The sequence below is a fragment of the Pseudorca crassidens genome, chromosome 11, assembly GCF_039906515.1.
Source record: "Pseudorca crassidens isolate mPseCra1 chromosome 11, mPseCra1.hap1, whole genome shotgun sequence".
Lineage (NCBI taxonomy): Eukaryota > Metazoa > Chordata > Mammalia > Artiodactyla > Delphinidae > Pseudorca > Pseudorca crassidens.
This window is the reverse complement of record NC_090306.1, coordinates 22256741-22269008: the sequence shown is the minus strand read 5'-3', so window position 1 is coordinate 22269008 and position 12268 is coordinate 22256741. Positions and strand designations below refer to the sequence as shown.

Below are 12268 nucleotides of genomic sequence, written 5' to 3'. Positions count from 1 at the left end.
GACACGGTCATATTTTCCACGTCAAATAAACCTGTAGACCAGTGAATCTGAAACCCAGGCATGCACGTGAAATGATGAGGACAGAAATGGCAAAGCATCGACTAATAACTCATTCAGTAAGCAGTGGCTGGCTCATCTGCAGAGAACGGGATCCTGAAGGAACTGAGTACAAGGTAGATGGCCTTGAAGGAGGTGCCAATAGTGGGGAGTAGAGCCTACGGTGTGGGAAGTGAGTGCAGCAGGCAGTGTAAGGAGCTTAGCATTAAAGACAAGCTACGCTCTCTCCTTTGGAAAGTGCCTATCCTCTGCCTCTACATTCATTAGCCCAAACTAATAAGACATATTTACTTGCATAACTTAAATTTTTATCTTAAAGGAAATTTGGTATAATACAGAGTCCTGTATGTTTAGAACAGGAATTTTTAGAACTAAAAATCTTCCTCCCTTTCAAACAAAAATGAAAGGACAAATACAACTTAAACAAACATATCTCTTAACTTACCTTAAGAATTAAGTGTCTGAGCTCATTATCCTGAATGAATGAAGGTCTGTAATTATTTCCTGCATAAGAACTTGTCATACCTGAAAATAAAGAAGTCAACTAGTTATTAAAAATAGAGATGGAGGGACTTCCCTGGTGGTGCAGTGGTTAAGAATCCACCTGCCAATGCAGGGGACATGGGTGCGAGCCCTGGTCTAGGAAGATCCCACATGCCACGGAGCAACTAAGCCTGTGCACCACAACTACTGAGCCTGCGCTCTAGAGCCTACGAGCCACAACTACTGAGCCCCTGAGCCACAACTACTGAGCCCGCGTGCCACAACTACAGAAGCCTGCACACCTAGAGCCCGTGCTCCGCAACAAGAGAAGCCACCACAATGAGAAGCCTGCGCACCGCAACTAAGAGTAGCTCCCCCTCACTGCAACTAGAGAAAGCCCACGTGCAGCAACGAAGACCCAATGAGCCAAAAATATAAATAAATAAATAAAATAGAGTAATAAAATAGAGTATTTCTTTAAAAAAAATTAAAGATGGACATGTAGTAAATGCTCAGTGAACATTAGCAATGCTGCTGTTGCTATTGGTGACAACGATGATGGTATTTTCTCTTTTAGCACACTCTAAGACCTCTTCTGTAATCATTCTCTTTCTTCGTTATTACTAGACTGAAATGTCTAGTAATACAGCCTCTCAGACTGTAAATTCTTAGAACTACTTATTCCATTATACTCACATGTGCAGACAGTAAGAGCTGTATATTGAAAAGTAATAAAGTGCAATATATTATCTATAACATTATAATAACATGCAACAATATTCATGACTCTGGTTATTTTTATAATTTCTTAGCTTATTAAAACTGATCATATGAATTACCCTGAATAGAGAGATTCTGGAATTCTAAGCAAATTTTATGGATTCATAAGATTTCCCATAGGACCCTTTAAAGAGCATATGGAGACGTCTGATAATACAAAAAAATGTATAAAATATAAATGAAATAATTCACTTTAAGCCCTTAGCATAGAGGTTACTGTATTAAAAGGAAAGTCTCTAAAGAAACCAGAAGAGCTGGGAAAATGATAAGTAATGATCATGTCAAAGCTAGGTAAAATTTGACCTGAGCGAAGTAAGGGAAGAACTAAAAGTACGTTTGTCTTGAGGGCATCCACCAACCTTGACAGGGAAAGCCCTTCATGGCCACAACGGGGCGCAGGGGACAGTTCATCAAGCCAAGGTGTGCTGTCCCCAGATAACCTCCAAGCAAGGGTGATTCAAAAGTAAATCACATTTCCCTCCCTTACACTTCCCAACCTCCCTAACCCTAAACCTCTCCTTCTAGGCACCGCAAGGAAAGATGCTTTTGCAAAAGAAAGGTAGGGTAACACCCTGAGACATGTTAACCATTAATTGGTCCTTGGATGAATTTATAGCCGAAACTCACCAACTACCTAAGTGGTGGGGAAAAAACAAAACCAGAAAAATCACACACACTCATGGAGTGATTTGGTAAAGTCTTCTCAGACCGGCAGCACCCCTGAAAGGCCTGGCATAAGCAAACGAAATCTCTTTTGGAATCTACCTTCTAGGTAGCCCTCAAAGAATTCCCCCAAATGACTACTTGTTATTATTATTATTACTACCCAGTAGCCTGGTAGGAGGGAGTTGAGAAAGGGATGAAAGACGCAGACTCTGCGTGCCAGGCCAGGCACAGGAATAAATCAATGTGAGTGAGGCGCTGACACTTCCAGGCTGGCCTGAAGCGAGGTTGGCGGAATCGTGCTGAGGAAAGCCGGTCAGTGTCTGTCAGCCAGAATGGGCGAGCCCTGACGCAACAGGAGAGTGAGGACGTGAGGACGTGAGGACGTGCCAGGAAGAAAAAGAAGGCAGTCAGCAAAGAGCTGAAGCCAGGGTGAGGTGAGCTAAGAAAATGCAAGCCGTGCGATTCTGTACGCCTGCCAAAGGGCAGTGACAAAGTTGATTCTCAGATTCTGGTGGCAAAAATAAATGAGGAAACATGATCACTGACTTCTGTTATAAAGTTCATCACCGTCATTGAAAAATGACAGTATGACAATGATCATTATAATAAGGATAATAATGATCAATATGACAATAACAATTCTTCCTCCTGTCCTCTGACCACCACCTCCAGCATCAAGAAACCCTGTGCTCTTCCTCTGACATCTGTCTTAGGACAAACTTCATATGATATCACTTACATGTGGAATCTAAAAAAATGATACAAATAACAGAAACAGTATTTACAAAACAGAAACAGACTCACAGACGTAGACTCACACTTGTGGTTACCAAAGGGGAAAGGTGTTGGGGGAGGGATGAATTAGGAGTTTGGGATTAATGGATACAAAATAAACAACAAGGACCTACTGTATATGTATAGCTCAATATATACTTTGCTGTACACCTGAAACTAACACAACATTGTAAATCAACTATACTGCAGTAAAAAAAAGAACAATAATGAAAAAAAGAGAAACACTGTGCTCCCCCTTTACACTTGTCCTTTACTCTTAACAACAACCCTATGAGGCAATGCATTATCCCTGCTTCACAGCTGTGGGAGTTGAGGGTTAGAATGTGAAGTAACTTAAGTCCCATGGCAATTAAGGCAGGGAGCCAGGATTCGAACCCAGGTTTGCCTCCAGGACCCACGCATGCATTATTGGCTCCCAGGTGTTCAGACCCACGCAGGTTCTCGGAAAGCACCTGCTGCTGCAGAAGAAGGCTTACTCCAAATGTGGTCTGCAAACCACTGTCGTCATCACCCGTGGTGAGATGAGCACAGAAATTAAGAATACACATTTAGACACTTTTATGGAAATGTAACACTGTTGCGGCATCCCAGCCCATGAACGTTTTTCCACTGAATAATTGTACCGTATTTTACAATGGATGGGGGTGGGGAGCACTTGCTCTCCCCCCCAGATAGTCTGCAAAGCACTGCTGCAGAGTGTAGAGAAAAAAAATCATTTCACCACCCTCTGTCTTCAAAGTAATTACGTGTGGACCATCCACGTGCAGCCTTCTCATGATCTGGCATCTGGGCATTTGTGGATCGAGTTGGGGTACACTCTGGCTAGGGCACTGGAATGCAGCCCCAGCTGCTTTAAGTCATCTCATCCGTGGGTAGCACTGACTAAGGATCTGGTCAGGATGTGTGATGCGTACATGACCACTTCGCTTCAGCTTAGAAGGGCCAATGGTGAAATCTACGCTCTGTTCCAAAGAATCCCTTCTGGATTTAGGCAGCATCTCCTCCCTACTGAGCTGCCCCTCGTCCCACGCGTACTTCCACATAACATTTATCACACTGGGTGTTAATGATCTCCTCCGGGGTCTGTCTCCCTTGTCCACCACGAACCCCTCCAAGCACAGAGATCTTGCCTCCTTCGTTTTCCTAACCCCAGCACAGGACAGGAACCGAGCTGATGCTCATTTCATGTTTGTTGAATTAGTTGACTGATTCATGGCTTTTCCCTTAGGTCCTCTTCTGCCAGGACGTTGTGAATGTGAAAACTGTTGGGTAATTTTAGGGCTGCAAGCAAATGACCTCGGTTGAGCCTGCTAATGTTCACTGCTAAAAGATTTAAGGGAAGTGTTGCATACAACTTATGCAAGACCCAGTTGTGGGTAAAAGAGAATCTTCTTTCACAACAGACTCTTAGGAACCAAAGACCTCCTATCAGACTCCCAAAAGGAAGCCTGCCAGGCAGTCTCCCAACACCTGGGCTGCTCTCTGCATGGCACTGAAGGGATCAAGGGCTGAACTTGCTTTTCCCCACTGCCTGCACTCCAGATCTGCATGCACTCAGCTGATCACAGTGCATAAGTCATTTTTCTACCATCTGTGGAGATCTAAGGAAGGTGATTTAAAGTACAACTTGCACAAATTACTACTGAATAGCCCTTTAATAGCTGTCTCTAGTTTTACTTCCTAATTTGCCAATGCCCCCTCCTCCTCCAATCCGAACAGATTTGCCAGGATTTTTTGTCTCATTATGAAGTAAGATCTTCTTTGTCTGGGCTCCAGTTTGCACCTGGAGTCCAGGGAGCACTGCTTTCCTCTAAGCCACTTTAACTTGACTTGGCAAAGTCTCTATGTTCAGACCACAGAACTTCCTTTTCCCTGAAACAGATTCCTTTTCCTGGTATGCAGTATAGGACAGAGATCTAAAGAAGACCCTTGGTCTTCCTTTGCTTATTCCTTTCTTATACTTTTTGAGCCAGATTTCACTATAATCTTTTAGATCTTTACAAATCTGAACTTTCAGCGTCTTCTCAGTGGTCTGCAGCGAACTCCTCTGCTGGTCCTCTGATAATCTCAATGTGAATTTATGTCATTAACATTCCTGTACCTAAAACTCAATTCTATGTCCATCATTCTGCCCCCCAAGTCAGACCAGGGTTATTCCCAAACCAGATGTGATTTCGACTACACATACGCACAGAATACTTATTACACTTTGATTTAAAATTCAAGCTCAAATAGGGGAACTTCTAAAGTCAGAAACGATCCCGCACGCCCCGAGAAGCATCAGCTAAGGACCTCCTTCACCCAATGTCTCGTAAATGTGAGAATATCTTAGAATAGTAAGGTGTGATGCATTTTCAGTACTACTTACAAGTCTGAATAAAGTTGTAAGAGAAATTGCTGAATTTAAGGAGGTTTTCTTTTCTAATAGTGGAAATCTGTCAATAACTTAAAATTATAATAATTAACATTTAAAAACTTCTAAAATATTGAGAGGTATGTACAGCCGGTTTTATCATCTTCATCTTATGTATGAGAAAACTAGTAGAAATATAAAGGCTTTTCAAGTTCACATAGTAAACTCAAGATGAAGCTTTTAGCGAAACCAAGTTTTCTGACATCCAAATTAGTATTTTCTCCACGTACAGAATACGGACAAGCATCAAAATGAATACCTATAAAGTTGAAAGACACATCTGTATAAAATCTCAGTAGCCAATAACAACAAAACAAACCCATCAGGGACTTCAATTACAGGGAAGACTTCACAAATCCAAGTGTGGAGGCCATTTTCAAACTCACCTTTTAAAGATCTCAAGTGTTCAACAGCCATTCTTAAAACTGTCAGTTTGTCCAGTTTCCGTGCCATGGGATTGCACTGAGGGATCATCGCGGACAGTTTTTCAATCAGGTTGTTCATTTTATCTCTCCTGCGCTTTTCGGTTTGGCTATGCGCTTCTCTAAGAAGGAGAAAGAGCTTCCATTATATTTAACATTTAACAGACCCCCAGTGACCCCAGAGGCAGCAGTGGGAGCACGGGTGAGGCCAGCAAGCCCCCACTGTTCTTCCTCCCGACTTTGGCCCTGCGGGTGGCATTCAGGGAAGAGGCGGGAGTGGCACTCATTCACACTGCTTTTACCTCCACCCCCCATACCCTTGCTCCTTCCTTCCTGACCTTATTCCCTGAAACCTTCAAGAACTAAGACCTCTGTGTGAGAGCTGCAGCAGGCGGTTTTTTAGCTTCCCTCCAGCTGTAGAGGAAGAATGGGCCGCCTTCTATTCAAAGCTAACTCCTTTCTGGTCTTTGCTTGCACAGTTATCAGCATTTTAAGCTCATTCTCTTTCACAGCTCCTTCTATGCGTCGATAAATGGGCTCAAGTCTCTTCCCTTTGAGGAAGAAACCCCTTTCCAGAATTCTAGGGATTTTTTTTCCTTGTTAATGTCTTCCCTCCTTGGCCAGCTTCCTGAGAGTACGGTCTCCACTTAACGTTTCATCTCCCAGGTGCCTCTCCTATTAAAATCAACCTCCCAGGACTTCCCTGGTGATGCAGTGGTTAAGAATCCGCCTGCCAATGCAGGGGACATGGGTTTGATCCTTGGTCCAGGAAGATCCCACATGCCATGGAGCAACTAAGCCCGTGAGCCACAACTACTGAGCCTGTGTGCTGCAACTACTGAAGCCCATGCACCTACAGCCCGTGCTCCGCAACAAGAGAAGCCACTGCAACGGGAAGCCCACTCACTGCAACGAAGAGTAGCCCCCGCTCACCGCAACTAGAGAAAGCCCACGGGCAGCAACGAAGACCCAGTGCAGCCAAAAAAAAAAAACTGAAATCAAATCATCCTCCCAGCCCCCATTCCACTACAACTACTCTAGCAGAGGTCATCCTCATCTTATGCAACCCCAGGTGATCCCTGCCTTGAATTTGACACTATTGCCATTTCTCATTCTTCGCTGGCTTCTGTGACCTCTCCGCTCCTCCAGCCTCTCTGCTCAGCTCCGCCCCCTTAGCCTCCCTACTCAGCTCTTCCTCTGTCCTTCAATACTGGCCCCCCAGAGACCCCTCACTTGACACCGCTCTCTCCTCACCTATAGCTTCACCCTAAGGGACTGCACACCTTCATAAGGCTTTACAACTACTCATAAGCTACTTACCATTCAATCCCTATCTCATTCATTCTTTATCCAATTCCCAACCTTCAGAACTAAAATTATGCACCTCAGGGATTCATAAGCCTCCTAAAACTCAAGAAATCCCAAACTGAATGCATTCTCTGCAGCTGATCCCATTTTAATCCTTCCTCTGCCAGCCCTGATTACTCTTCCTTCTATAGGGTTTATCTTGATTGGTGACGCCACTAGACTAGCTCTAGACCCTCCCTCCCTTCTTCACCCTGAAGAGCCAAATAACCACAGACTCCTATAAATTCTAGGTCTTAAAATAGTTCTTAAATATTTGAGATGGCTTGAGCCACGTGGTCAAACTGAAGTTGCAGAGTCACTTTCCCTGGAGTACACATCCTGAGGAGCCTGAACATGGGAGGGCACTTGGGGCACCAGGACGCGCAGTTAATTTTGAATTTCAGATAAACAGTGAATACTTTTTTAGTATAAGTATATCCTTGTGCAATATTTGGGACATACTTGTACTAAAAAGTCTTCATTACATATCTGAAATTCACAGTTGGTCAGGTGTCCTGTATTTTATCTGGCAGCCTAGTCTGGGGGGGCCTCATTTACAGTCCCCAGCAGCCAGTTCAGCAGATGAGGGGCAGTCTTGGCCTCCGGATGACACCACAACGATGTGATGTCACTTAATCCCCTCTCATCTCTGTGCCCCTTTTCTAACTCAGAGGTTACGTGACTTGTCTATGAGCATGAGGCTGAAACTTGAACCACACATGGCCCCGGTCTCTCGAGCCTCCTGCTATTATCACAGTGCTCAGCAAAGTGGTCGCCATAGCCCAAGAGAGAACTGGTTCTTCCCAGGGTAAAATGGTCATTCAGCTGCATTGACATAAGAGAAATATTGGCAACATGTGAAACGTTGAACAAGTAATGCAACCTAAGCACTCTCTCTTAAGATTTGTTAAGAATCTTGTGGTTATAGATGATCTTATTTGCAAAGCAGAAATAAAGACACAGACATAGAGAACAAATGCATGGATACCAGGGGGAAGGAGGGGATGAATTGTGCAACTGGGATTGACATATATACACTACCATGTATAAAATAGATAACTAATGAGAACCTGCTGTATAGCACAGGGAACTCTACTTGGTGCTCTGTGGTGACCTAAATGGGAAGGAAATCCAAAAAAGAGGGCATATATGTATACATATGGCTGATTCACTTTGCTGTACAGCAGAAACTGACACAGAAGTGTAAAGCAACTATACTCCAATAAAAAAATAAATAAAATAAACATATCTAGGTTCTGAGTGGGGAAAAGAAAGAATCTTGTGGTTACAAGTGACAGAAATCTTCACTTAAACTGACTTAAAAAGTATAAAAAGGGCTTCCCTGGTGGCGCAGTGGTTGAGAGTCCACCTGCCGACGCGGGGGACACGGGTTCATGCCCCGGTCCGGGAAGATCCCACATGCCGCGGAGCGGCTGGGCCCGTGAGCCATGGCCGCTGAGCCTGCGCATCCAGAGCCTGTGCTCCACAGCGGGGGAGGCTGCAGCAGTGAGGGGCCCGCGTACCTCGGAAAAAAAAAAAAAAAAAAGAAAGAAAAAGATTATATTAAAACAAAAGAAAAAAAAGAAGAAGAAGAAGAGTTTGGGGAAGGCAATCTAATGAGAAAGAGGAAAAATAGGAGACTCGTCCCGATCTGTTCTTAGAGACTTTAAACTAGATGGAAGAGTGGGGCCAAGGCAGGAAGCGCTGATGGAGCACCATCCGCCAAACATTCACGCTTGGCCAATGACACTCCTGGAACAAAATCAGTACTTTGGGGTGAACTGGATGGAATTCAAGTTACCTGTGTATTTACATAAAATGCAGTTATCCGCTTGTACTTTGGTCTATTCATGAGCAATTTTTATTTATGTTTATTTTTGGCCACACCACACGGCTTGCAGGATCTTAGTTCCCCGACCAGACTGAACTCAGGCCACAGTAGTGAAAGCGCTGGGTCCTAACCACTGGACCAGGGAATTCCCCCATGAGAACTTTTTAAAGATTTATGATTTTTAAAATGTTATGATTATCTACTTGCTATAATGTTCACCTCTTCTTTCTAACAATATTACCCATTAGCATGGACAGTAGCAGTGGAAAGAGATGCCTGATTCCAGGAATATACAGCAGAAGGGAAACTGACTTCTCTTAGAGCCAGGGTTTTGAGGGAGATGAGAACAGGTAGGAACAAGGTCACTTGGGAATAATGAATGATGATGCTGGGAGCTAGGAAAGACAGAGGAAGGTGAAATAGCCAGTTTTTGAATAAGGTACTTTACTTGAAGGAGGTGCACCTGGAAAGACTTCTTAAAGAATTTTATTAAAGAAGGGCATATTTACCCAGAGGCAAGTTCTCTGCTTAATAATTTATCAGGGCTCTGGCTCTTAATTCTGTGAACTGTTACTGTCACTTTGAACCATGTCAGTGTTCTGCAGAGTCATATTAAAAAAAAAAACAGAATAAATGGAGAAAAAGCAAAACTGAGATCTGGCCATGTTGCCAGATGTAGGGAAAAAAACTTGTTGACGTTGAAAGAATATGATGAAACAAGTGACAGACTTTATGGTGATGGTTCCTAATAATCAGACACTCCTTGTAATTAATTCTGATTTGCTTATTGGAAGAATTAGGTTTTCTCTAGTGCTTCAAGAAAATAATAGTTGTTTTCAATAAATAGCTATTCTGAGAAAAATTTAAAGACACGTAAGCCAAAATGTTATTCAAGTAGATAGAGAAAAAAGGTATAATGTATCTGATGATGGTACCAGATGGTTTTGTTTTGTTTTGTTTTTAGAACTGTATTTATTTCCAGTCACTCCTACTCCTTCACCCTGAGTGGCTGCATTACTTCAAGGCAGGGGTCTCTGGCTCCGTGGAGAAGGAAATGAGTTCCCATTTCAGACTTCCTATGCTGAAAGGTGGTCCAGCAGGGCTGAGGGAGCTCGGGAATGCTCTGGACTCAGGGCAGGCAGGCACGCGGCAGGGACCCTGCCCTGTGGGATCTGCCTGGCTTCTCTGACAGAGAAGCAGAACTGCTGGCATCACCCACCTGACTCCCTGCATGCATTCCAGAGCTGGAAATGAGCTCATCAGAGCAAAAGGAACTTATGAGCGCCACAATTTGGGCCTGAGGTATCTGCATCTTCTCAGAGCAGAACATATGAGAAAAAGCTAATATTCATGAATCCATTCTACCTTGACATCACCATTTGCTTTAGCTAACGGTCTACATGTGCGACCTCTCCCACCCACCGTGTACCCTCTCAACAGTTCAGTATACCTGAAGGACTTCATTTTTACTTGTTGTTCACCATCTTCCATTCTACAAAAAAGCAGGATAAAATATCAAACTACATGAAACAGATTTTTGGTAATTCTTGAGAAATAAATGTGGGATTAAGTCCAATCATCCTAATTCCTATTAAGTCTTTAGTTATACATGCTACCCTGAGCTCCTAATTGAAACAATTATTACTGTCTGCATGGGCTGCTCTCCTACTAAAGTTGACAGGTGCCTCATCCCCATCAGGTAACAAAACTATGTGAACTGACAATGAATGATAATTACCGTTCTATTTAGAAATTATCCCATGCCAATCTTGAAAAGGAATATAATGTTCATAGAGATAACATTAAATAAAATAGCTATTTTTAAAACAATTGATGGATTAGCCAAAAATTTTATAATAGCTCTATTAAAATAGCCTGAAAATACATTAAGAATCTCAGATCTTTAATCAAAAGGAATTCATTTTACCTGAAAATTCATCTAGATGGTAAGAAATATTTTTAAAAACTGGAAACCGATCACTTGCCAATAATATTAATTTTCACATTAGTATATGCCTTAGCAGAATATACTAAATGTATATATATGTGTGTGTATAAATATTTATATATACATATACATACATACATGTGCTCTATGGGTGTGTGTTTATTCATTCAGAAATGTAGTCGCCAGACCACTACCAAAGTGAAATATACTGATGGTGATAGAATACTTTCCACATTAAAAAACTATGCAGAAGGAATAGGTCTTTTTAAATATGTATTTTAAAAAATACATTCCCAAATGTATCACTTTTTGAAAGGGCATTTTAAAAATTCAGGGCAAAGCACCCATAATCTCATCTGGAAATAACCACAGTCAATATTTCAATGGGTCTCCCTCCAATCTCTTTCCTAGACATGTGTCTAGATTCATACAAAAAACAGCTTTGACTATTTTACTTAGCTATGGGGGTGGTGGTGGGGCATGGGAGGATATTTATGTAGATGTGTGTTATATATATATGTGTGTATATATATATAAAATAAACAAAATTCAGATCATAGTGTAAAATTTTTCATGTCTTGCCTTATTCACTTAATGCTGTAACATAAATATTTTCCCATAGTTTCAAATATTCTTGGAGAATATGATTTGTAATGATTACATAGTGGCCCATTGGTTAGCTGCACTACAATTTATTTAATAATTTTCTATTATTAGATATCTCAATATTCTAATTTTTCAATATTATCAATAGTATGACTAATACTATTGTGGTACATGCATCTTTGATGATTCTCCTGGGATAAACCCTTAGACAAACCATTTACGGATAACTATTTTAAGGCTTCTGACTCATCTTGCCAAATTTCCCTCTTAGACGACTCAACAATGATCATTTTCCAGGCTTTGAAAAAAGTTTGACCTACCTTTGAACTATTTTATTCATGTGGTGTATTTTATTTGAGGTTTCAAGAATATTTTTTGCTTACAAAAGATAAATATATGCTGTTTATAGAAAAGTTAATAAAATTTATGAACAGATGCATATAAATATTCCAAATAAAAAAGGACCACTAAGGTAAAACCTTAATCAAAGGACGCTTTTCCTTATCACTGTCTAAATAAATAGCTTTGATGATAGTTTATCAAAAATATTTTCACATGTGTTATTTCATTCTCACAGCATTTAAGAATCATGTAGTTATTACTATCCCCGATTTTACAGATGAAGGAATTGAGGCCCAGTAAGGTTAATGACCGCTCAAGGTCACAGACCTAACAGGAGGCCAGTGAAACTTATTCTATGCTGGCTGGTGTACCTTCCTCTATGCCTTGATCATTGTCAGCCTGCTCTATGGTATAAAATTAAACAGCTTCTTTGAAGCAAAAGAGAGGGTTAGATTAAGTCAGCTTCTTTTTTTTTTCTCTTTTCTGCCTGACTTCATATTTATGGACTAAAACAGAAAATAATTATATAGACGAATGATTTTCTTCCTAATGGTCTGGAATTATATATACATATACAT

The 12268-nt window shown here is 41.6% G+C and overlaps 1 protein-coding gene across 16 annotated transcripts in view; it reads right to left on the bottom strand.

The window, feature by feature from the left end:
- Nucleotides 1–12268, bottom strand: part of BMAL2 (basic helix-loop-helix ARNT like 2) — a 104033-nt gene that overhangs the window by 52158 nt on the left and 39607 nt on the right. For 14 of the 16 annotated variants that reach the window (XR_010932299.1, XR_010932298.1, XM_067695998.1 and 11 more), the window contains 3 exons: nucleotides 10245–10286; nucleotides 5581–5738; nucleotides 503–582 (listed from right to left, as the gene is read on the bottom strand). Coding sequence is in view for 14 of the 16 variants with exons in the window: in XM_067695998.1 (XP_067552099.1) it covers nucleotides 503–582; nucleotides 5581–5738; nucleotides 10245–10286 (280 nt within the window). In the remaining 2 variants the exon portion in view is untranslated. The remainder of the gene's footprint in view (nucleotides 1–502; nucleotides 583–5580; nucleotides 5739–10244; nucleotides 10287–12268) is intronic. The other 2 variants (XM_067695992.1, XM_067696002.1) reach the window with 1 other exon arrangement.